The following is a 27048-nucleotide window of genomic DNA, read 5'->3' on the forward strand; positions in this document are numbered from 1 at the left end:
CCGAGACACCCGTTTAAATTCAGTTCATCGTCACATTCCTCTAGAACTCTAGACAATCTAGCGATGCATGACGCACGACGAACGACGCATGACGCATATCCGTAAATATGTGAATCGTCAAGAGAATTTTGTTTTTTTTTTTAAATATTATATACATATATTGCCCTCGCCGCCCCTGCACTGCCATCTAATATCCCGTGTGACAGCTGCATTTTTCCTGATGCCAAGGGGTAACAATAATTTCGTCAACGGAAAATCACTGGTATAGACGTGAATAGGAGAGAAAAAGTCTTGAAGCCCTTTTTTCTTTGTTGTACATATAAGGACGGATGCTGGTAGCTTGCTCCATATTCATCGATAAGCCAATGACATAGGCTACAAATCCGAAGGTCGTGGGTTCAAATCCCGGCGAGCGCAAGTAAATTTTATTTGGTTAATTTGAGTTATTTCATAATTTATAACACATTAAAAAATATTCTAGTATATTTGCGGCACGTTTCAGAGTGGTAGATACTTTCAGTATCGCCCTAGTGAATGACCACCATTCAGGATCTAAGCGTTTCTTGAAATGGCTCTAATCGCGTTTGGTGGCCAGATCTGAATAGCCAGATACTTCCCCACCTTCCTCTTACCCATCTCCTCCCCCCACTATCTTTTGCCTCAAAACATGATCATACCCCAATTGGAAATATCATAATCTCACTTGCTCCAGACGATTGGGAGAAGTTTGGAGTATTGTGCAATACTCATGTAAAAATACTGAGTGGGTAGGTTCCTTAAGCTCACCCTTATTACCGAATAATGAAATAAAATAATGGCAGGAGAAAATCAACGTAGAAAGAAAATACATTGTCATGGAAAATATTCATGCAATTATTATTCAAGAACAATCTTGTTAGAATTTTCCTCGGCGAGTTAGGCAAGGCAAGTACTTTCGTAAAATGATTGTTAAAACAAAAAGCCCATAACTACAGATTGACAAACTTGTAAATGAAATTTCAAAATGTATATAAATAAACTTCGATAGCCCACAATCATGAGTACCTAGTCATGAGTGATTGGAATAAAATACATATTATATTTAAAATATAATAATACAGCGCAATTAGTTTATAATAAATTACGAATGAATGGACTGAAAGTATAAATAATATTTAGGTAGGTACTTACTCACTTGCTTTAAAACTTCCATAAATATACCAAGCAAATAGCGATTGCGCATAAAAAGGTGTAATGACGATCATCATTGTGTGATAAAAAGATCCCTAAAGAAAGGCCCCTAAAAAGGGCGTTAATAAATGAATAAATAAATTTTATGGTATTGTACAGTATTGTATTTCGCGCCAAAGAGTGAAGTCTTCACACCGCATGCGCAATTCAGCCCGCCAATTACGTGGGCGACATCCCCGCCATTTACTTTAACTAGTCGCTTGCTTGACTGTTTCTCGGTAATGCCGCAATATATTCAATATTCAGTAAAAAGGATAAAACTATCTTATGGAAAAAGTATTTTCAAGAAGTAAATACCCTATACTTTTATACTAGTAAGTTCGTTCAGTTAGGTGTTACATGTCAAGTCTATAATTTTGCGCATAGAGCATTTTTTCTTGTTTCACTTGTTTGTGGGTTATGAATATGGCGTTTTTCATGTGAGAGCAGTTCTGAAAAATATAACCATGTCTTCGTCGTCGGAAGACGATTTCTACGGAAACACAGCGCAAAAGCTCCACGGTATGTATGTTTTGTATTTATTTCATATTTTTCAATAAACACAGCGGACTGTCAATTTGCCGAACACATTCTGAACAACTGATTGTCAAAAACATTTTGTAAACATCGCTACGTATTGTCATTACAAAGATAATTTATTTGTTGTCAAGACGTTTTCTTTATTTATTATTTCTGAATCCCGGCAAATTTCCCACAATAATGAGTTTGTATCATGTCATTTGTTCTGATAATTTGCGATGTCTATGAAATACCTTCATGTTTATAAAATTGCGAAACAGAGGTGTTGCTTGTTACATACGGAAAATGTGTTTGAATGAATGGTTTTACCTGTAATGAAATAAGGTTTAATATCTAAGATGTTTGCCCTTCAGAAATAATCCATTGCCCTGAAAAATCTTCGTCCTAAAGGTCAAACTAACATGAAAACGAAAGTCTTTATCGAGATCTAATCATTACGATGCTTTATTACTATATTTTAACACCCTGTTAAGTGTGGGTAATCCAAGGTAAATAATAATATTAATAATCAAAGCCCTAAAATTTTCACACGCTGTCATTAACTTTTTATTCAACTTCTAAAAATAGATTGCAAATCAATGTATGGAGTACTTGGCAAAATAAGAGTTTTAAAATATGTAATGCTAAAATTAAATTCTTATAACAATTCTTATACATAAATCAATGTATGGAGTACTTGGCAAAATAAGAGTTTTAAAATAACTAACTAACAATATGTAATGCTAAAATTAAATTCTTATAATATTGTAACATAAAGTGATCATAGGGTATTCAGTATTCCTTCATATTTGGGTTTTAAAACCATTATAAAATAATCTCATATGACAATGGGTCATGCATTGAAATAATACAAAATATTTATAAGGTGCTAAAGATCAACCAATGGAATTTATGCAAAAGTATTTTAATATATTTGTGGCGTAATCGATTGTTCTTGCAGGTTGTAAATTTCATTTATAAATATTATATTCCAAAACTATTATCAATTGCTAAAGGAAAATGCATTACCTCCGTTGCAACATCTACCTACCTGTCTCATAAATGACGCATGTTGCAGAAAGATTAAAAAGGAGCTCTCAGCGGCAGGACCTTATTATAACTATTAATAATACCCATGAATGGAATGGTAGAAGAATTAGAGGTCGTCCGAGGAAGACATTGAACGACAAGAGTCAGAATAACAGAAGTGAATGTATGAGACACATTAATGAATGTGAAGCTAGGAATGTTTGCCAAAACAGAATTGTGTGGCGGCATATCTTCTCTGCCAACCCCTCTGGAAAAACCGTATGGTTGTTTGTTAGTTGATACCATAGACCACCGTATGACGTTTGATGATTTGGCAACCATAAGGCATGTGCCATGTCTTGGTGATCGTAAACCTGTGAAAATTGTTTTGTGGAAAAGTTATGGAACAAAGAAACATTTTAAAATAGTGAAACTCTTTAGCATCTTTGAACCCTCAAATAAGCTCTAATATAGAGCTGCGTCAATCAATCATTTTACACGACCCGGGTCTCTCACGGCCCACTGGCAAAGTGATCGGATCGAGATTAAACGCTCTTTGATCAGGTACTTTTATACGTGGGAAAAATGTTATATAGTAGAGAAGAGATCAATGCACACGCTGCCCGGTTACATTACAGATGCCCGTCTACAAAATTCTTACATCGATAGTCGCTTATCACACCGGCCTCCTTCACGGGACACAGGTTGAAACGGTAACAACTGATGATTGAAAAGTGACCCGATCGCTCATTGGTGGTTCGTGAGCGGGTTACGATGATCGAGTATTTCACGATCGACCCATGACTACTCAAGTACTTATGTGTTTAAAATCTCTTTACAGAACTCAAGAAGAGCTGGAATCCCGGCATCAAGATCGACACAGTAGACAGCGACTGTCCAAGTGACTCAGATAAATCCCCAATCGTTGTGGACAGTCCGTCTCCCAAAATTCAGAAGAACAAGAAGTTCAAGAAACGCGTTCCCGCCAAAAAGATATCAGCAACAGATTCCACAGGCTCTACAGAGTCAGGTTAATTTCTGCTATTTATTTTCAATTTATGGAACTACGGCATTCCTATTTGGGTACTGTTGTGAAGCTGAAGGAAGTAGGGGAGAGAAACGAAGAAAAAGGCTTCCCCAATTGGGGTATGTTGTGAAGCTAAACGAATGAAAAGTTTTGGTTACCGCAAAACTGCCTAGTGAAAGGGAAACTATACTATTCCATATTTGGGTATTGTTGTGAGAACTGTTTTACCATGTCTCAAAACAATCTTTGAAATTATCGACACATTTCTTAAAGTGTCATCAAATTAAATTTGAAAATGTTAATAAATCATTTTTAAAATTCAACATGTTTTCACAATAATTTCTATTGGAATTTTATTATATAGTTGCACGGCCTAGTGCATTTTGAATCTGCAACCTCTTTTGGGTTCAAGGCCAAGGAAGGACCTTCTCAGTCTGCCAGGTTGTCATACTTGAAAAAGATGAAACTACATGATTAATTATTCTAGAAAAGGTTAAACCATACTGCACTTTTGTGTTATACATATTTTTATTTTATTTATTTATTTAATTTTCAATGTACATTTACAGTTAAAGCACTTCCAGTGGGAAGGGTGGTTCTACCTTTTACGCCAATCCTACTTGAATGGCTGTAAAGGCATTGTTTTCCGATAATTCTATATGAATATTGTATGTATACTAATCTCTTTGTAAGGGTCCCAACTATAAATATGTACGTGTATATATAAAAAATGTCTTGATTTCGATTTAACCTGAATCTTCATCAGGGTTTTATAAAACATACTAAATTAAGTACAGAGTACATATAATCTATGTTACCTGTACACTGTAACTCTAATTATTTGAATTTATGTTACCTGTAAACTGTAACTCTAATTCAATTATAATGTTTTATAAATCCCTGATGAAGGTTCTGGTCGAATCGAAACCGGTTTGTTTATATATTAATTGTTTATATGGTTCGTGGCATTGCAAAATCCTCTGGAATTTTTCAGAGATCTGGAGATTTCACGAAAAACTTTTTTTTAACACTTTGATTATAAAAAGAATAAACCTTTTATGCTAACCGTCTTACTAATTAGATTCTTACACACCTGTTCAACGTTGGTGTGGTAAAGCCGGCCTCGAGCCTGGTTTGGGACCGTTTGAACCAATCAAACACCATGGTAAGATTATTTTTTAATGATAAACTAATGTTTATAAGACAAGGTTTTATGCATAGTACAAAGGATAACAAATTATTATAAGCAATAATTAGTGAAAAGCAATTAGTGAAAAAATATAATAAGCAGTAATTGTTGATTGAAGTACTAGAACATATTGAATTATTTGGTGTGTTGGAAATAAGCCGACGTGGCTCAGTGGTCCAGAGCGTCTGACCGGACATCAGAAGGTTCAATTCCCGTCAGCGGCATTTATTTTTATTCAGGAGATATTTTCAATTTGTATGGATATTTGAGGCGATTATAGCTTATAATAATTTGTTACCATGGTAACAAGTCAAATTTTTCTCCGATCTGACCTTACTTGCCGTGTAATATTTACACCACGTTTTTTATTAAGGCTGCTTATATTAACACAATTATACATTATTGTTTTGATATTTAGTGAAAAATATGAATAATTATTTTTTCTTCTATTTTTATGTCAAGTACTTTTTTGAATGTATCAAAACCATCCGATATTTACAGAACGGGTTTTGCATATGCACGAATCATATATTAAAATGTAGATAATGTATAAACTGGATTTCGTCATTAACATCAAATAATTTCTTTATTTTGTTGTATAATTTTATCTTATCCCAACTAGGAAAAGTTAATTAAGGCAGTTAAAATGTAAAGTACTCATTTACTTAAATATAATAATTCTTGAACGCAAAATATTACATGTGAAAGTAATGACCTTCTCAATGTCAAAAGTTACAAGATACGTTTTTGAAGAAAAGTTAAGAAAGAATCCTGCAATAAAAGCCTCTCATAAATGCATTAACAAAATTATTTTGGGTGCATTAACCCGTAGGGGCCAACAGAAAACTTTGTTAAAGCTAACGTGCAGACAATACCATACTTGATAAAGTGACATTTTTATTTTTGTCTTTAACTAATCTAATAGAGGTAATATCCAAAGGTAAAATGAATGTACACGGTTGAAACTGTAATAGGGAATTCTCTTCACACCAAAAAATCACTTATTATTAATTATTCACATGTAGAAACACTTCAGACACAAGATACATAGTTTTTATAATTTTCAAAAATCATTTATTAAAGTTATAATGACTTTAAAAACAGGTGCGATCGAAATATTTCAATGCAGCTAAAAACGCCCGGTGATTGATCAAGCGTTCAAGGGCGAACGATGACGTCACTGTTGACCGGCCCGAGTAGATCCTGCAAACCGATGGCGGCGGCAGCGGCAAAGGTGTGACGTAGCGTCAAAATGGCGCATGACCGTTTTCAGAGCCGAAATAGCACGCAATTTTTAAAACAACTACAAAAAATTGAAAATGCATTTAAAAAAAAAAAAAAAAAAGAGGCACATAATAAAATAATTATCTTTATTGAAATAAATTATTTACAAAATGCACGAGAATTCCCTATTGCAGTGATCGTACCATGCATGGACACGATTCTTCAACACTGCAAATGCAGGGCTCTGTCCCCTAGGGTTAAGTAATTTCAGTTAGGTTAGCTGCTACAAACTTTAATTTTAATGCATGTATAAGGAATTACATGTTTATAATATTTGCAAAAGAAAAAGAGATTTAGAAATTACTATTTTTAAAAATTTTCAGGCAGTGGTGGAAATGGCGTTGATGAGGAGAGATTCTTTTATGAAACAATATGATTTCCTTTTTTAATCTCTCCTCGCTGATGCAAAATATAATGATATTGGAACAGATTTGGTTCGGAAGCAATATACTTCTCCCCACTGGGAGAACCATTGGCAGGTTGGTCCTTCAAGTAGGAAGATAGAATAATCTATATTGACGCTAAGACAGTCATCAGGAACATGATACTTAAGCACTCCAAAATAGCCGAGTATCATTAAGTCGGACTACCTTAGCTTCATCAAAGATTCAGAAGGCTGCTTCCTCATGAGACACATATTTTATTTGTTAGGAGTGGAAAACATCTGTAGGAAGTATGAAAACTTTGGTTAATCTCTATGTATATGTTGAATAAAGAAGAAAATTGAAGGGGCCCCACCATTTTCCCAACGACGGTATAAGAATACTGATTGTTTACCTCCTTCGTCGGATATGTCAAGACTCTAATTTTTTTTTAATAAAACAAAGCTACATTTACTTTTTATGAATGACTCTAGAATAAAGAAGTTGGTTTTAGACCATTTAGCACGCACTCTCTCTTACATCTGCCTTACTTTGTATATCGCCATCCGATTTGAATTTCATAATCACAGTGAAACACAGTTTTGTATCGGCAATTTAAGGCCCGATTGGCTTAATTTTTGGATCACGAAACACGCCCACATGACATTTCTTGTGTTCTTCTTTATTCTATAAATGTGTGCTATGCTAGCGATGCTACTAAAATATTCGGGAACGTTCACCCATGCAAAACGCATCGTAGCTAGAACTCTCTAGATACGACGCTAGCATTTGGCGCACCTACCTTCAAATCTGAATATTCTCGACGCACCGAGCACTATAAAACGGCGCGTAGAGACGTACTCAGTTAGTCATCAATTAGCATTTACAACAGTGACCAACCTGCAGGCCCTGCGAACGCCTGCTGCTTACTGAGCGGCCACTTGGCCGGTGCCTCCTGCGTCGCACCCTGCCGTTATTACACCGCGCCGCTACAGGCTACGGACCTATTCTACCTAGGCCCGGCTCTACACGGACATTTAAGAGAGGCTCAAAAGGCATTTAATCAGCGCCTGGCCCCGGATATCGTCCCTGGCCTGCGCTCCTCACGTGCCAAGACCCTGCGACACCTTCGTCAGTCTGCGCCTCGGCCCCGCGACATTCTCGCCGGCCTGCATGTCCCGCACATCTGCCGATCAGGTCCATCACACCTTCTGCCACCCTGTTTCACACTGGAGTACCCGGAAGACGCCACGTCATCCCCAGTGACGAACATATCCTCAAGTCCGGTCTCCACCAACGCGGTGTCGACCCACTGACTTTACCGCCTCGACCACTTCACTGCCGTCATCGCCGTTTACACCTGGTATCATCGTCATCGGTCCGGAGTCATTTCACAACAACTGCACTGACTCAAATAAACACTGACATCACAACTAAATCCCCAAATACGTATACAATTAATCTACACTGTCTACTTATCAATAATTATGTTCTTATAATTTTAGATATCTCCCGTGCCTGTGTCAACTTCAACCGAGCCCACGTGACTGCCGACGATGCCCCCGTGCCCCCCGAGTTGAGTGCCGAGACACTCCCTGGCGCTGCGGGGGCCCTGCCTCGCTCTCGCCGCAGCCGGGGCAACACACGCCGCACCCCGGCCACTCGGGGCACCCGGCGCTCCCGCGGTCGCCACAGGTTCTCCAACGTGCAGACAGTGGTCAATCTTGGTGAGTGGAACTTCATTTTACCTTGTTATACTTTTTATTATTTATTTAAGCTTTTAAACCACAGAGCGCTGGTCTATCGATGCACAACCTTTATGTAGCATAATATATGACAGTGACATTGGAAACACTATGAACAAGGAAAGTCCATTAGAGGAATGTCATCCGAGTGAATTCATTTATGAAACATTTTTCATTTAGAATTTTTAAGTTAAAAGATAGCTGAAGCTAAAATAGTTACAAGCGTATGTTTTTCCTCCTTCATACAATCCGGGCCTCTTCAAGACTCGCATTATTTATAAATCCTTTCCTACAGCCCCTACCTTAACCTACCTCAGACAAAACGATGGCTGGTTCAATTTTGTCAGTTGATAATAAAGGCTCTGGGGAAAACCCAAGTTAATAATACCTACTTTAATAAAAAAATAAAGGGTGCGACTGCTCTAATAGCATCGTTGACTAATAATATGATAAAAGAAAACGATCAGGTAATACTAAAAAAAACATAGACTGACTGATACAGACCAAATATTCAACAGCTGTGACGTTCTAGATATACGCCAATTATACGTTTAAACACTACTAAACTACATTTTTGACAAAAAAAAAAAATTTCAACATATGCAAAATAACACTAACAGACCAGTTAGACAAGCGTACAAAGAAAACATAAAAACTCCAACAGTAAATTCAAGCTTTGGACAAAGACACTACCGATACCATGCTATAAAAGCTTTCAACAGTGTAAAATTTGAAATTAAAATTGAGGAAAGTAAAAATAAATTCACACACAAAATTACAAAATGGATTAAAGAACAAAAAAGACAATATTACCAAAATGTCATAGCATAAAATAAAATAAAAACCTACACGTAACACACAAAACCAATATAAACACACATCACTCACAAACACACAAGATTATTTTCAATGTATTATTTTTTAATTTTAAATATATTATTATGTATAGTATTTTAAATTTTAAATGTATTATTTTCTCTTTAAATGTATTATATTTTCATATTATAAAATGAAGGCCTCAGCACGGGCAAGCCACCCAGTGAGGCCTACATTACTGGAAAACTTAAAATGTAAAAAATATTGTACCAAATAAAATAAATAAATACGAGAAGAAAAAGTTCCCAGCATCTCTATTAGAGTACATCTTATGAACGATGACGCTGTAGGTTGTGTCACCGTAATTGCGGCAGAGAAAGGCGTTCTATCCTCTGTCTGTTCTAGGGAGACTTATAATTCAATGAGAATTGCGCTGCCCCAACCAACACACAAAGTAATCGCAAGATTTCTGCACTAACCAGGTTTGGTAATACTTTCGTATATTGATGTCCAGCAGGGCCCGCACTTGGGAAGAATGTTTGATGAATTAATGAATCACAAGTCACTTTTAAACATGAATTAATGCACACAAAATCGACGTCTAATTTTACTTTAAACTCAAACCAGGTTGATCAACCGCCCAACCAAACTGAGTCTTCTTTAAGAAGGCCCTTAACAGCACACTTGTGGAATGAGTTACCGGCCTTTGTCTTTCCTCCCGCATTTAATCCAGTCCCCTTTCACACAAATTTCAATTAACAAATCCCTACGTGTCCATGTTTAAATAAATAGTTGTATTGTTTTCCAGGTTGCTGGACTGACGAAGAAGATTCTTCTCAACCACTTTTCGCCAAGCCTCAAGCGAAACCTAATGTAAGTATAAACAACATTTCGCCGTGTACATAATGTAATGTGATTCTAACTTCTAATTAATTTCGATATAATCATTTTTCGCAGGAAAGCAATGATGTGGAATTCGACACCAGCCTAAATTGTTCAGACAAAGAGAGCGAAAATGAAGAGATATCAGTCAAAGTTCACTGGCGAAGTAAGGAATACCATAAGTTCCCAATTCGAAAGGTAATTTTGTTTCAACAATAGCACTTTAAAAAACATTTGTACCAACACTAGAAATTAGAGCCTGCAGAATTAAAATGAATCATGAACTCATACCTAACGAACCGAAAGCATGGATCCATTGTAAAATTCGGTAGGTCTTCAAGACTGCAATAGGCTGGCCGTGTTGAATAAAATTTTAATTTATAAATTCCAACAAAAACACAAATCTTCAGTCACCCACAACCAACCGCCACAAAGTACCGACTGGCACTGAGTTTTGAGTTCTACTTTTTTTACATTCTGTGAAACGTGGTGTTACCAAGCTTTGTACAAAAGTAGTGGTTAATTACACCATGGCGCATGCATAGTTTTAGATGAAAGTTTAAAAAAATATTATATCATCATTTTTGAGAAGCGTGGTGTAAATTAACTAAGATAGTAATTTCAGAGATTTTGGTTACCGCTGTTGGAAACGGAAATGTTAAACCATTAATATTGGAATCATATAATCTTCTATTTATATCACATATTAATTTTTTGTATTTACAAATATTCTTTATTATGATTTCAGTATCAAAAAATAAAGCCAATCTTTGACTTCTTCACGAACCTGGAAAACGTGCCCACGGACCACCTGCTGCTGAGCTTGGGGGATCGCGTGCTGAGGCCCCAGGACACTCCCGCCGACTTCAACTACAATGTCTGTCAATTCATTGGTAAGTTCTGTTTCAACTTCTCGAACCTGGAGAGTATGCCCACGCACCACAACCTGCTGAACCTTAAATGGAGTGTTGTAATAAACTGGAACTGCAGTGATTAGATTTGTATTGTAAAAGCTGCTAGATGACATGTTGATTGCTGAGCTTGATAGAACTCATTATTTAATTACGTACTTTTAAACGTTTCAGAAGGAGGAGTGGTAACACAGAGCGTGGCGCACATTGCCGAGGAGTCGGCCAAACAGTACGGCGGCGTGAAGAGGAACAACGCGGCCTCCAGCGGGGCCAAGTTGCACATCAAGCTGCAGACCGTAGACACCAAGGTCGGCAAACCCTTCAAGATATGGATGGGCGCGGATCAGGTAGGAAACACTTACTCTTTCCTCTTTATTATATTACTTCCTTCTGCCAAGGACCCGCGGACATAGAACCTGAAAGAATAGCTCAAGCTCTCCGTGCATGACCTAGCAAACTAGACTACAATTCTGATTATTGTAAGGGATGGACCATGAAAATGTACACACCTACCTGCACAACAAATGCATAACTTTCATTATGTTATTAATTCTCAGTAACATCTCGCAGAGCTATGAGCAATTTGTAGCTTGGCAAGATGAGATATCTCCCTTTGTTTATTGTCTGTAGTTTAATTATTAAAGCGCCTGATTTTTCGCATTTCATTGGATTAAAAATGGTTCTTGTATATTTTGCCTTCAGCAATTTAACAACCGTCTTGAAAATTGTGCAAATAATTTAAAAATATTTTTGTTTTAAGTATTTTTTCTCTCAGACTAGATATATGTATTATCAGAACAGACAGCTTAATTTAGTTAACTTCCGCGGCCAAATATCCACCTTTTTTTTAATTCATAGAATTTTTGTATTCACAAAAGCACCAACTGCAAATTTAATTATGTCCAACTGTAAGCTATTGACAATATGGTCTACTACGGTCGAACTGGAGGCTATTGTCAATATGGTCAGCCAAGATGGTCTTCTGCGGTCCAACTGTAAGCTATTGACAATATGGTCTACTGCGGTCCAACTGGAGGCTATTGTAAATATGGTCAGCCAAGATGGTCTTCTGCGGTCCAACTGTAAGCTATTGACAATATGGTCTACTGCGGTCCAACTGGAGGCTATTGTCAATATGGTCAGCCAAGATGGTCTGCTGCGGTCCAACTGTAAGCTATTGTCAATATGGTCTACTGCGGTCCAACTGGAGGCTATTGTTAATATGGTCAGCCAAGATGGTCTGCTGTGGTCCAACTGTAAGCTATTGTCAATATGGTCTACTGCGGTCCAACTGGAGGCTATTGTCAATATGGTTAGCCAAGATGGTCTGCTGCGGTCCAACTGTAAGCTATTGTCAATATGGTCTACTGCGGTCCAACTGGAGGCTATTGTCAATATGGTCAGCCAAGACGGTCTGCTGCGGTCCAACTGTAAGCTATTGTCAATATGGTCTACTGCGGTCCAACTGGAGGCTATTGTCAATATGGTCAGCCAAGATGGTCTGCTGCGGTCCAACTGTAAGCTATTGTCAATATGGTCTACTGCGGTCCAACTGGAGGCTATTGTCAATATGATCAGCCAAGATGGTCTGCTGCGGTCCCATTGTTATGACGGGTGTATAATATTATAAGAGTACCTTAAATATGTTAAAACTTAATATGACTTTTCTTTTCAGAAATTTTCGTATGCCATGATGCGGTTCTCTGAAGAATACGAATTGCCGCTAGAAAAATTAAAATTGTATTTTGACGGGGAAATAGTCGATATTGAATCTACGCCTAGGAAATTGGATTTTGAAGGGGATGAATGTATAGATGTTAAGATATCTCCTTGAACTGAGCACAGTCTGCATTTAGACTTACTGTACCGGGCTAACCCTCCCTTAACATGGAATTATATCTAGTTATATTACTGTTACATGATAAATGAAATGTTTACAATGTCTTCTACATACATCCTTTTTTTTTAAAGAATGAAACATTTCCGGGTTACGAATAACCTGACACTATTTGGATTCCTTCTACATACCATCATTATTTTTCGGAAAATGTTGCTTGTGCAATGATGGAGGACGGAACCCGGGACGCTTGTGTGGAAACCCCTATGCTACTCACCATTTATGTCAATGTTTAAATTCACACCCTTTTGCATAACCCCTTGATATGACACCATGGTTGTAACTGTAGATACAAATAAATCTGTAGTAGGGAGTTTGCACATAGATGCTTATAATAATAATAATAATATTTGGCTAATTTATACAGCGCCGTTTTCATGAGAAATCACCTCAACGGCGCTTATGCAAATGCATTTACTAGAAATGAATTATTATCGGTGCAATACATGTAACTTTCTCTTGATTTTTCTGATGTACAAATATGGGACTTGTAAAAACTACCGAGCTCAATAAATAATAGATGCTGTCGAATGAAACTATTATCTGATAGTTATTCATTATTTATAAATAAATAGATGTGTCAGTGTTGAAAGTACTTTATTTTTGTTATTAAATCCAACCAGTTTTGGAATATCCGCTTCTTCATCAGGGGAAGATATGAACTGAATAAAAGTACAGAATATAATGTGAAGTTTATCAGTTTGAATTCATCACAAACTATGCTTCTTCAGGGCAGCACATGATAACATAACTCTCTCAATAAATAAAGTATGATAGTTTATACATATAATAATTTAGTAAGTCTATGCTAATGAAGGGTTACCTGATTACAGTGGAATGCTTGATGAACAGTGATGTATGTTTCTGACCTCTTAGATTTAATAAACGCATGACTCGCTTATACACACTTCTTTAAGTTTATATGTAGAGTCCTGAAAAATTAGCGTTTGAAATAGATAAGCCGAAATTTGTCTTTTACGCAAAAAATGTGAATAACTGCGAAATTCGCCATTTACGGACGAATTAATAAAAATGTTTATTTTCATATTATTGATGCAATTTTCTGATATTTTTTTTATTATGTAATCAAAATATTTCTATGTTTATGTTTGGTAAAATTAAATAGCTATTACCAAATGCAAACGCGCCCTACTCAAATTCATTTATTGATTTGGTAAAAAAAAAACCTTTGCTTTTCATCACTTTTTTCTTGCAAAATACCAAAAAGTTAACATTACATAATATATGTTGCAAAATGGCAGCCGTTTTGCTAAAAAACAACTCAGTCATTCCCTTATATAACACGAATTTTGCCAAAAATAATGCAAATTTTTCAGGTCTCTATTTACAGAGTAATATGTAATATCATATAAAGGGGGCTTTTGACTTGATGAACAATATTTAAAATCATTCTGAACAAATATTGATAAGGCAACTTTCCAAGTGCAAAATAACTGCTCCGAATCGATCTACGCTCAAACTACTCAAAGTCAATTCATAAATAATTTGGTTGTGCAACGACTTACTGACTGCCCTTATGTTTTCTCCCTCCCATAATATCATATCATATCATTCCTTCCTCTTGTTAGCTTGTGGAAGATTGGTCTTTCAAAATGTTCTCTAGGAGTCACATAGAATTTCGTGTCAATGATGGTAATTCAACTAATTAACCATCACAGCTTTTCTCCGAAAAGATAGCACCGTCACTCACTCCTTGATTTATTCACATTCATTCATCATTTCATACGTACTGTTATTCTGACTCTCGACATGGCGCTACTCACTTGATCGTCAAAGTCTTCCTCAGGCGTCCCCGACTTCTACCATTCTTTTCAATATATCACGGCATAAATCATTTGGTCACTTTACAAGAGAGATGAAAAACCGGCACGGATTTCATAAATTTTTAATTCTACCCATGTATGTTTACTGCTGCCGTTGAATGGCATTTCGGGATGACGTAAGCGATATTGGTTCATCATCATCACCACCAAAATTTGTCTTAAAATGAATTAGTAAAGCCCTAATGAAATACCACCCTTCAGAATCGAAATGTTCCTTGAAATGGTTTTTACCATGTTTGGTGACCAGATCTGAATATCCACGTACTTCCTGGCCTTCCTCACCCCATTCAGCATCACAAAATACCCCAATTGGGGATGCCATAGTTCCACTGTCTTCAAAAAGTTGGGACTCTTGTAATGAATAATTAAAAAAGCCATTATTTGTTCGTAATGAATTCTAAGACCAACTTCAAGTCGGAAACATCCTATACAGTACTAAATGTTACAAGGCATCTTCTCACATAAAAACTCATTACTTTACTATAATAATATTTAACCACTCAGAACATTAGAACGTCAAAAGACGTAAATATGATAATAGCAGTCAAGACATTAGAATGTCTTTTCACGTAAACGTGCGAGATTTTACAAAAATTGATTTATTTCCATCACTAGTATACGGATTGCCATGATTTAAAAAACAGAGTATCGATAAAGAATAACGCTACGCGTCTGTATTCAAGAATATCTATGGAACGTAGAGGTGCATTATCTAAGCCGATTGAAACTGTCAAGATGTTCGTTAATAATTTATTGCGTTTCTAAATAATTTATTAAAAATATTTTAGTTTGGACGGTTAATATTTTGAGGTGACTAATAGTTTTTAAATATATTTCTTCACTATATAAAGTGTTATTCCTTTATGCTACTCAGAAAAAAGTACATTTTTCAAGGCTTTGAAATAATGGTAAGCGATTTTTACATATTTTTGACGTTTTCATAAAATGTATATTTAGAAACGCAAATATTTATGTATAACAACACAATGCGGTAGTGGATTTCATAATCTTTCCAAAACATTTTTTAGAATGATGCTACGTTTCCCAAAACGTGAGTTATGAAGATTTTAGTAAAACTCGTAAATAACACAAAAATTATCACGTTCTGACAGTACTCAAAGGGACACATAATAAATAAAATTCTATGTCTGAGAGGTTAATATATATAAAGAAAATTTTAGTAGTTTGATTATTTCAGTGTTAACCAACGATGCAAGTTGATCATATCACCTTTCTTAGAAGTTGCAATAATTTAAAAATGGCATTTTTAACTTGCAAAAATGCTATGACAATCCTCCACCTTAGCACTGGGTATACGCCTTATTAATAGTATTTACTCAATTAGAAATAAACTAATGTGTTTTGCAATGTGCTTAACCTCAAAACTTTCAAAAATGTTTTAGATAATTTGGTGTTTAGTTTAAAAGTATTTTAAAAAAATAAGCTCACATAATTGCATAAAGTGGGTGTTGTACAATTAGTCCAAAGTGCACAAGAAATTATTACATTGTAGTTATTACGTTTAAAAAATACAAAATTATTTGAATGTTTAAATACTTTTCTGAAATGTGATGTAAAGTTTTATTGTTTACGCTCAAATTTTAATTCAATCAGGCCATAACACTGCTTGAGTCATAAGTTAAGATTGATTGGGAGACATTCGAAGTAATATGGGTCTGCAAACAATCCACTATTATCAATCATAAATAATATGTAATTAGTTTTTTAGTGTAATTTCTGTCCTATCTGATTGGCCTGCTTTTAACCCTTCAGGCTTTAAAATATTTTTACCTACATGTCCCAACATACTGAAATTTCACAGGATTTCGAAATGCTTCCGAGGTGTTTTAAATGTACTATATATTTCATATTTTTGAAGTTGTTATAAAAAAAACACAATCTTAGGAAACTAGATACAATTATCTTTGAGGTGTTTGTATTTGAAATAAATATTGATATTTCTAAATAATAAAATTCTAATATCAAACATGAAAATATTAACAAAAAAAATCTTACCGATACATTTTGACTCGAAACATCCATAATTTTGAAAGAATTCGATATTTAGAAAACAGATTCCTTTTATGTAGGGAATTAGTAAGAATGCTATCAATAATTTTTTTTTAACTTTCAACTCTTAACGAAAAAATCTTGCCAATTTGTAATGATAAGCTTTGCAATTTTTTTGGATTTTATTTGTGGAATCGATTATAAATATTGGAGACAAACTGAGATATAATTATTTTTCTTTCCAATGACAAATAAATCACATATCTCCACATTACAGAAAAAAATACTTTTATAATGTATGGACACCCCGGTCAGATCTGTCCTTCAGAGACTCTACTGGAATATGATGTACGTGGCTAGTAATGTCCTTCCGAGCCTTGAGGGGTTAAATTTGTATTTGCGTGCATGTTTGTATATTTAAAAAGTTATCCTCTGTCTTAAGCATTTGAGAATAGGTGGGAAGTGGCAGGTTCCATTCCCGCCACAGGATCAAAAAATTTCAACAATCAGTGACAAACTACAAAATGTAAAATAATAACTTTCCATATATACCACGCTGATACCGCAAAACTTTGGAGGGTTATTATTATTATTATTATTCATGACAATCTAAGAAAAAAATCCTAATTTTTTTTTTTAAATAAAGCAGTTCTAATAAGGAACTCCAGTCCACCGTTTTGGTGCTATGCTTATTTTGCAATTGTAATTTGCTACAGTTTTTAGATAAAAAAGTATGATATTAAATAAAAATGCAATAACTTGGACAAACATCAACAAATTTTAATTATTATTTTTGCAATTAAACAAGTAAAGAATGATATGTTATGCTTCTAATGAAAAACTACAAAAAATATTAAATTATGTAGCTTCACAATCGTGTTTTCCCGCACAAAGTCCATGTAGTCCCTTTTTACAGTGATGCATAGGAGGTTGGATCGCCGTATCTCATTGTTATCCCTTTCCAATAAGAAAAATGTTGGCTCGTCTTGTTATCCCCATTTCCAGAAAGACGGCATCCAATCAATGTATATTGTCTTTCAGTATTTCACCTGTTTTTTTGTTATGTTTTAACTTTGAAATTTACACTGAAAACACATTCCTAGTAGATCACACAATGAACTTACTTTGACCTGCATCACACATAGCTGTATATTAAATTAATGTTGTTTGTTTAAGATAATAACATTTATTGGTTATTCTATGACAGTATTCAGCCAATCTTTAAAAAATAGTTTTAATGTGTGTTAATATTTCAATAAAACATTTTGGAAAATCAAGGAAATATGAAAGTGGGTAAAATAGAATCGCGAGACAAACAATCTCTCCACGACGATTAGTTTTTAAAATTTCTCCCCTGAAAAACAATCTCTGCAAGACAATTAGTTTTAAAATATCTCTCCTGAATAACAATCTCTGCAAGACGATTAGTTTTAATATATCTCCCCTGAAAAACAATCTCTGCACGACGATTAGTTTTAAAATATCTCCACTGAAAAACAATCTCTGCAAGACGATTAGTTTTAAAATATCTCCACTGAAAAACAATCTCTGCAAGACGATTAGTTTTAAAATATCTCCACTGAAAAACAATCTCTGCAAGACGATTAGTTTTAAAATATCTCCCCTGAAAAACAATCTCTGCAAGACGATTAGTTTTAAAATATCTCCCCTGAATAACAATCTCTGCAAGACGATTAGTTTTAATATATCTCCCCTGAAAAACAATCTCTGCACGACGATTAGTTTTAAAATATCTCCACTGAAAAACAATCTCTGCAAGACGATTAGTTTTAAAATATCTCCCCTGAAAAACAATCTCTGCAAGACAATTAGTTTTAAAATATCTCCCCTGAATAACAATCTCTGCAAGACGATTAGTTTTAATATATCTCCCCTGAAAAACAATCTCTGCACGACGATTAGTTTTAAAATATCTCCACTGAAAAACAATCTCTGCATGATGATTAGTTTTAAAATATCTCCCCTGAAAAACTTGAATAATGTATCACAGAATTTTTAAATCTGTTTCCCATCACAAAAACCTAAAAATGAAATTGTTTATATTATTTTAAAGAACACAGATGATTCTTTTATTAAAATATACTTGAAAGACATTGGCGTAACATCACCGTCAAAGTTTTGAAAAGCTATTTGACAGCGGCGGCAATTGTACATTGGGAAAATAATTTTTTTTTTTCCAAATTATAGAGAATTTTTAGCAATATGTAATACATATTGTTTTATACATGTATCTTTTTTATGACTTATGGAGAGATGAATTCACAACAATAAACATCATATAAAAAAAGGAATGAATGTTTTTCTTTTGAATTTCGAGTTATGTATAAGTTTGTATGTGTGCCATGTATCATTTTAACATGTCTCATCAAAAGTAAATGATGAATGGCTGCTACAGAATGTATTTGTTTTATTCCGTTTTAAGCTCGTACACAAATGAATTTCAGACACCAGTCTTTACTACGATAAGTGATTTAATAATGAATTTGTTTCCACATCTCGGAATATAAGCCTAAATAAATACAACCCTAAGTTTAATCTTTAGCGATATCAACCGATAAACAATCTGTAAATACTAATGGCGTGGAATACATAAGCTGGTACCTTGCTAACTGCAAAATAATCCAATTGGATCCTCTGATCTATTTTCTAGACATTTCTTGCTGTATATGAGATTGTTTACGATTGTTACAATAACTATACATTAGCTTAACTACTCGAGCGATAGCACCGCTAATGACCTTGATCGATAAGTGCCCAAATTTGGGTAGTAGGTAGGTGATTTATTTTAAACTTCCCACCATCCATCAGCTAATATGTTTAGCTGCTAGCTTGATTATTAACACCCAGGGGCCGGACCCCTGCATTTGCAGTGTTGAAAAGTCGAGCCAAAACACTGCAGTTGCAGTGTCAAACCTATACATTAATTTTGTCTTTGGATTATTACCTTTCCTAGATTAGTTGAAGACAAAAATAAAAATGTCACTTTATCAAGTTTGTACTTCGTTTAAAATTTTGTTTAAAATTGAGCATCTGTTTACATGTCAAAAATTGCATGTTTTTAATTGCATTTTATCGGTGACTGTCCTTCATAGTAGGTACCTGCTAAACCTACCTGCTACCTGCTGTGTTTTGAACATGATACATGATCAGTTCCTCAAAATAATCATATTTTCTAAATAAATATCTCAATTATTAGCCCGCTGCTTGTATGCATACCGCAAAAATATTGTAATTTAGAGTAAACACCAAACTGGTGTTGGCAACTTCCCAATGTATCCTCATCAGTACAATAATGTCTCTACTGTTTCCACAACAAAATAGTTTGTATATAATGTTAAATTCACACTAATGACTCATTTTAACAAAGTGCTAATATTTCAATTTTTCAAAAGTCGTTTTATTTTTTTACAATATAACTTACAACATCACAGTACGAAAACAAAGTATAATATCGAAGATATAAAAAAAAATCATTTAGTAATAATGCTTCAACAATCATTAATTTTCCTGTAATTAATAGTTGAAGACAGCGGCCTAATTCAGCTAACTTATGGCTTCACTTTGTTCAATGCAATATCTATTCCAATCTTCAGGGAGTACTTCACCACCTTTGAGTAAATTGCCGATTAGCACTACTCGTCTTATAGCGTATAATATTATTTGTTTCACTACCGCCGAGTAAACGCCTATTTTAATTCTATGATTAAAGTTACTTTACGAGTAGTTACTCAACAGTTTACTCCGAGGAGATATACCCCTTAGTCGTGATTTGAAAGAAGTTTTCTTGTGAATCGCCACCCAAATTCTTTACCAATCTACATTAATTTTAAGCTTCAAAATATCTGCATAGTTTATTATTATGATGTTTCCATTTTGAATAGATAATGACTTTATTTCTGACAACTACTGCTGTTTTAATCTGAATTATATTATGATTATGTTTCTAATGTAAAACTGTATTTCCTAAATGCTGTCACTTCGAAAATACTCATTTGTGAGCAAATTTTATTCAATATATTATGGTCCATGTAATATTGAATAAATCAGTGCTTTATACTTTATATTGTTAAATACATTATTTCTAAATAAATGTAAATAATTTTTTTTTAAACCTAATTATTTGTTTTATTGCTTTAATCCCATCCAAAACTTTAACCAGTGGAATGCCGATGGGTCTCTGGAGAATAATAATAATAATTGGATGACTTGTATAGCGCCGTTTTTGTGCAAAAACACCTCACATATAATACATTTCTACAGTGATCTATGTTATTACTAACTATTTATGGAGATAATATACAGTACAATACTTACCTGGTAGGTCACTTGAGATTAACATTATCTAATTGTTTATTAGCGAAATTTAGATACAGGATTAAGGACATAATTAGAAAATTGGATATAACTGGACTTTCTCTCATGCGAACATTCTAATACTTTCCTTTTTAGAATAATTTGCGATGCGATTTTGACCGTAATGCTTCGAAAAATGTATGAATAACAAAATCGGCATCGCTTGTGCTAAAAAAAATTTAATTTTTATGAATGGCACCTCTCTGAAGGCTTAAATAATATTTCTGTTTTATGCTGCGGTCTTCAAGAGGTGCCCCTTCAGAGCTATAAACCTAATTATTCATTTTTATTGTGTTTAATTCGTAGAACTCTATTTATTTTTAATTTAATGCAACTCAAATTTAATAATGTTATTATTATTAAGTTCTGCAAGTATTTTAGTTTTTTTATTATTGTGACAGCTGTTTCGGCATTCAAGGTCATTTTCAAACTCTGGTTAGGCCAAACGTAAAAATATTGAGATGACTTATTTATATGATATCTATTTTTGGGTTCCCTGATATGTCATCAAAATGAAAATTCAACACACCTCTAAAAAGTGATGTAGAGTCAGTAAAAGTGATGAAACAAAAACTAGGTTTAATAGTTACCTATGTAACCTATTTAAACTAATTTTTGTTTCATCACTTTTCATGACTTTATATCACTTTTTGGAGGTGTGTTGAATTGTCATTTTGATAACATACCCGGTCACCCTATTTTAGACATTAATTTTTTACTGTTTTATTATTTACCAGCTGACGTAAAGCGTGTACCCGGCTTGCTCAGAGTTGTGAATGATACGGAGTAAAATTTTGAGGTTATAAATTTTAGGATAAACATCAACTTTACTCTACTTTTTATAAATATAATATGCATGTATTATATATTTAAACCTTCCGGAAGAAATTTTCTAAAAGATAGTGAAAACCCTATCAAAATTCTTTACGTAGTTTAGAAGAACTAAGCGCACAAACAGACCAACGCGGATAGCGATTTTATTTTATACTATTTAGAGATATCACTGGTATTGTCAAAAGAGCAAATTTAATAACATATTTAATCAGAAAAGTCTACCTTGACCTAATACCGGAGTTGATATTAAAAATATATCTGCAAACCTCTTCTGGAATATGTTTCCAAATATGAAGTCCATATTTTGCGAAGGATACACATGTAATAGAGAGAGTAGTGAAGATTTAAAAAAATACCAAGAACTTTGAAAGACCAGCAATATGAAGATAGACTCGAGGAACTAAGATTATCAACGTTAAAAGAAAGAAGAAAAAGAGGTGTCCTGATTGAGACTTTCAAAATTATATGTGGGCATTATAATTCCCCTGGCATCCAAGAAATCTTCACCACCAACAATAAATATAAATCTCCGTGGACAATCAAAAAATTATTACCATAGGAAACACTTCCTTAAAAATAGAGTAGTGGATGCATGGAACAAAACTTCCACAACATGTCATTGATTCTACTAATACATATATTATAATTTGTATATAATTTAAAGCTCGATTGGATTCTTATTTGGAGAGAAGAAAGGATTAACTTATTTTAAATTTAAAACAACTCGATTATTGTTAAACTTATTGTGAAATCAAATACGAGCTCATCAGCAGAATGCTGTATGCTCATTAACCATAGGTTGAGTAAAATTTAGTAAATATCTCAAAGATAATTTTGAAAATTCGATCAATTCACAAGATCCTCATTACAGCATACATTCCACCAACCTACAACTAAAACGAATTTTGAAAATTATATTTGAACTCCTACAAACTATATTTTGAATGTCCGGAATTAAATGTCTCTGAAACAATTATATTCAAAAGATATTTTAATTTAAGCATTAAAAAATCAGGGTAACTTTGCACATACAAACTTGGGTCGATTCACAAGATCCTCATTACAGCATACATTCCACCAACCTACAACTAAAACGACTTTTGGACAAAGAATTATGCAATATTTCTCTATAAAATTATGTAATATTCTTCCTCTTGCAATAAATAACCAATTTCAAAAGAAGTATTAAGATATGGATTATGGAAAAGGGAAGGAAGAATATAGATATGTACAATGTTATGTTGCAACCTAACGAAGATTAACGCTTATTTTATGTTTTTCTTCTAGATACTGCTTTATAATTTTCCTCTTGTAATATTTTAATATTTTAAAAAAATTAACAAACTTAAAAAAAAAAAAACTTGAACTAATTTATAATTTATACACGAAACCACAAATAATGTGACCTTAGAATGGGGTACCCTAGTAAGGTCACATTCTTTTCGACTTTTGTAAGAAATAATAAATAAAAACAATAAAAACTAAAAATAATATGCTACAGGTAGTCATTATTTCACTGGACTGCAAATGTAGCCAGCTGCACTATAGGGGTTAAATAATAGTAGTAGTTACTACCCAACAGCGCCGTGTCGTATTATCAGACAGTTAAAGGCATATTTAAAAGCTTCATAGCATGGGAATGAATATGAATATATTATAATAGTCTAGACAGAACGAGCTGGACTAATTTGAAGAAGCCAGAGCTCACCTTTAAATTTTTACTACTCCAGAAAACATATTTACTTCTTTATAGTTGTTAAGATGTAGGGTTACTTATATTATTACGCATATAGTTTTCAATAAATGAAACAAATAACACTTCAAACGAAACAATTTAATACAAAAATATTGCTAGAATAATCAGTTCTCAAAATAAACTTCTATTTACAAACAGACATTTTAACAAATATAATACATTTTTTGTTCACCTTACACAGGAACACTTTTTACAGTCAAAATAAGAATTATAAACTTATTAATTGCCAACAAAGTATACACATTATCTACAGTAGAATACCGACAACCCCAATGTTGGGTTACACAGACTATCTTTATTTGAATTAATCCAATTAATCAAGGTTCTACTGTATAATATTATGGAAGCAAAATAATCATCATATGCTACACATTTACTACATCAATCCAATCATAACATTATTGTAATTGCTATGACTTTGAGCATAGGATAAAATCAAGAACAATAATAATAATTGGAGCTGCAATATATAATCCTCAGAGACGTCTAGTCAAAATGGAGATAAAAAACATCCACTTTTTAAAGGGAAGACTAAAGTGACATTGTCTAACCAAAATATCACTCTTGGTTCTACTTACTGGGCCAGCTTTGAGCCGTGAGCCGGCAGTGCCACTGATCACTGAAATCAATAATATTCGTATTGTTGTGTAGTGCCATTTAGTGAAAAATAATCTCAGGGGTGATATATTAGGTGTTAGATATTATCAGCACCTTGGCAATTCGGCGCCCAGAGCGGACTGCTCCAATTGTGCCCGCATAGAAATAAAACATATAAATGGCATTTACGTAAACATAACCAATTTCTTTAATTAGCCATCAAGAAGAAGGTTTATAAAACTGAGATGGCTCCACTGGGCAGGACCAGCAGCAAAGATGGAAGATGGCCAAATATCGAAGAGGCTTCTTTATAATAAGCCTGCAGGATGAAGGAGTGTTATAAAAAGTAAATTCTTATGGCTGGACAGTGCGGTGACGAAAACTGCATCCTTGGGCATAGGGAACTGGTTGGAGACAGCAGGAGTGGAGGGTTACAGCTCCCACAATGATGAGGTATTTATTCTTGCAGTCCTTTGAAACCTCGCGCCAGTATAAACTTTTCTGCGGAATCTGACCGGCTAGCCGATGGCTTCATAACCTTGACATGCTTATAGAACCTTCCGAGATCTAATTCCAAGACGGGAACTTCCACTCCATCCCAAACCTTGACCAGCAGAGTAGCATCCTTCTGAGATACTTGGGCCGCAAACCTGAAGGCTCGGTAACATAAACTGATTATGTTGTCCTGATCGAGGTATCGTATTCCCGATGCGTTGGGTGCCATGTCTGATAATACTACGTCCACTTTCGCACCGTTCAATAGTTTTTTTAACTTCTCCTGTGCTTCCTGGCTCTCAAAGTCGAGATTGCTTAGTATATTGGCACCCTGAAATAAAAAGATGAGAATAATAATAAGGAACTCTAGTGAATTTATTTTACGATAGTTCACCTTCTAACGTACAAGTATTTTTTTTCATACACAGTTAAAATAATTTTCAAAATTAGCCAGAGCGATTGAAATCTGATAGGATTACGTGGGACGTCATACGTACCTCGGTTTTGTCAGTTAACAGTGAGGTCAATCCCACTCGGGTCAGTATGAAATCAACAAATCCCAATTTAAATATTTAACAGCATTTCCAAAAAACATGAATTCTTTTGAAATAATTTATAACGCAGCGGTAAAATGTGTGCGAGTCTACGTAGTGCACCTTGGCACAAAATTATCAACATACTAATGCACGCGGCCGACCAATCCGTGAGGCAGCAGTGTAAGTTCTGCCTGAACCCGCTGGTCAATAACAGGACGTTCAAGTCTCTTAGGGTTTTAATTGTTTATAAATTCTATGTATAATTATACAGGGTGTTAAGGGATGTACGTGATGAGTAACCGCTCAACCTCTCACCCCAACCCTAACTGTCCAATACATACTGATTTTCTATGATTTAAGTTGAAAAAAAAAGTCACTGGAGGGCAAAATTTCGTTTACATTTTTTACTCCAAATAATGTCAGGAATCAGGTTAAATAAGTCAGGTACTTCCCTTATCACCCTACGCATTATAATAAAATTGATCGATATATTCAGAATCAGCATTTGTTGATCTATATGACTATATGTTTTAAGCCATAATACTTTTCACTCAAGTTTCTTATTGACTTCACTAAAATTTGAATAAAATAATATTGAAAAAGATTACATATTATATTATTAAAATGCAACCGAATTTATTCGTTTATTAATAGAAAGCAGAAAACTCTTTCAACTGCTCATATCTTGGCTTCGTAGATTTGTACTTTGGACTTTGGCAAAACAATAATGCTAATTATAATAACATGTACATAGGGCTACAAGATAAAAATGGCAAAAGTATGTACCTCGATAGGATAGATTTGCAATCTATCAATGGAAAACACGGAACCTTTTGGTTTTTTAGGGTCTGCATTATTGGCGTTAACTTTAGAGACAGCCACTTGAGTCCAAGAACCAGGAGCGGCTCCAATATCCACCACAACTTGTCCTGGAACCAAGAACTCCGTATGATCGTTCATTTCCAGTAGCTTGAAAGCGCTGCGACATCTACAAAAAACAATGTCAAATATATGATAGAACATTATTAAAGCTAAATATTAATTAATGGTTTTCATTTATCGTTTTATTTATATAACATGGTTTTTATTTGCACATTTTGCAAGGTTTTTTACCTTTCTACCACAACATCAACAGTGGATTTTTTACGTAGTTCATTGTATATAACTCTTGCAATTATTTTATCCGCCATAATCAGTGATTACAAGAACGATAAAAAATCACTAATAATACTTTACAATAGCTATGTACACACCTATGTTTATAAGATTAATTTGTTCAACCCGTAATGAAGACAAATGAAGCATTTATTTAAATTAAATAATCGGTAATTTGAAAAAGAAAACATCCGTAAATCTAAAGTGAAATTTACCTGTAATTTTGCATCTTAGCCTTTTCCACATATGGATCTTCAAGTTGTCTAGTAATCCATTCATGTGAGCTTTTCCCTTTCCGTTTGGTTAATGACACCTTAGAAAATAATGCTTGGCAAGTTGTGAAGGTTCGCTTAAAATACCCCAAGCCGAGAGAGCTCATTTTGAAAACTGGGAATCACAAACTATAAATTAGACAATAATTATATACTGGAGATATTATGAACCGACCGCAGCTGTCAAAACTGAGTATAATAAATGATAATAAACAAGAACGAGGAATATCAAGAAAATCTTTGGCATTTCATAAACAATACAGAAAACTTCGTCATAAACAATAATCTCATTTAAATGATATATT

At 34.2% G+C, this 27048-nt stretch overlaps 2 protein-coding genes across 2 annotated transcripts; one reads left to right on the plus strand and one right to left on the minus strand.

Annotated features, from left to right (window-relative positions):
* The first annotated feature begins 1579 nt into the window (after positions 1-1579).
* Rad60 (DNA repair protein Rad60) lies at positions 1580-20783 on the plus strand. The gene is made up of 8 exons (XM_089638248.1): positions 1580-1731; positions 3599-3787; positions 8125-8346; positions 9989-10053; positions 10138-10260; positions 10811-10955; positions 11148-11320; positions 12649-20783. Exons 1-8 carry the CDS (start codon positions 1677-1679, stop codon positions 12805-12807), a joined length of 1131 nt encoding a protein of 376 aa, XP_089494374.1. The 5' UTR covers positions 1580-1676; the 3' UTR covers positions 12808-20783.
* Positions 20784-23774: 2991 nt separating this feature from the next.
* Mrm2 (Mitochondrial rRNA methyltransferase 2) lies at positions 23775-26937 on the minus strand. The gene is made up of 3 exons (XM_089637796.1): positions 26687-26937; positions 26103-26304; positions 23775-25111 (listed from the first exon to the last, which is right to left on the minus strand). The coding sequence occupies exons 1-3, from the start codon at positions 26848-26850 to the stop codon at positions 24743-24745; spliced, it is 735 nt and encodes a 244-aa protein (XP_089493922.1). The 5' UTR covers positions 26851-26937; the 3' UTR covers positions 23775-24742.
* Positions 26938-27048: the final 111 nt, after the last annotated feature.

This window comes from Hesperophylax consimilis, chromosome 12, assembly GCF_061612785.1.
Source record: "Hesperophylax consimilis isolate HC1 chromosome 12, BYU_Hcon_1.0, whole genome shotgun sequence".
Taxonomy (NCBI): Eukaryota; Metazoa; Arthropoda; class Insecta; order Trichoptera; family Limnephilidae; genus Hesperophylax; species Hesperophylax consimilis.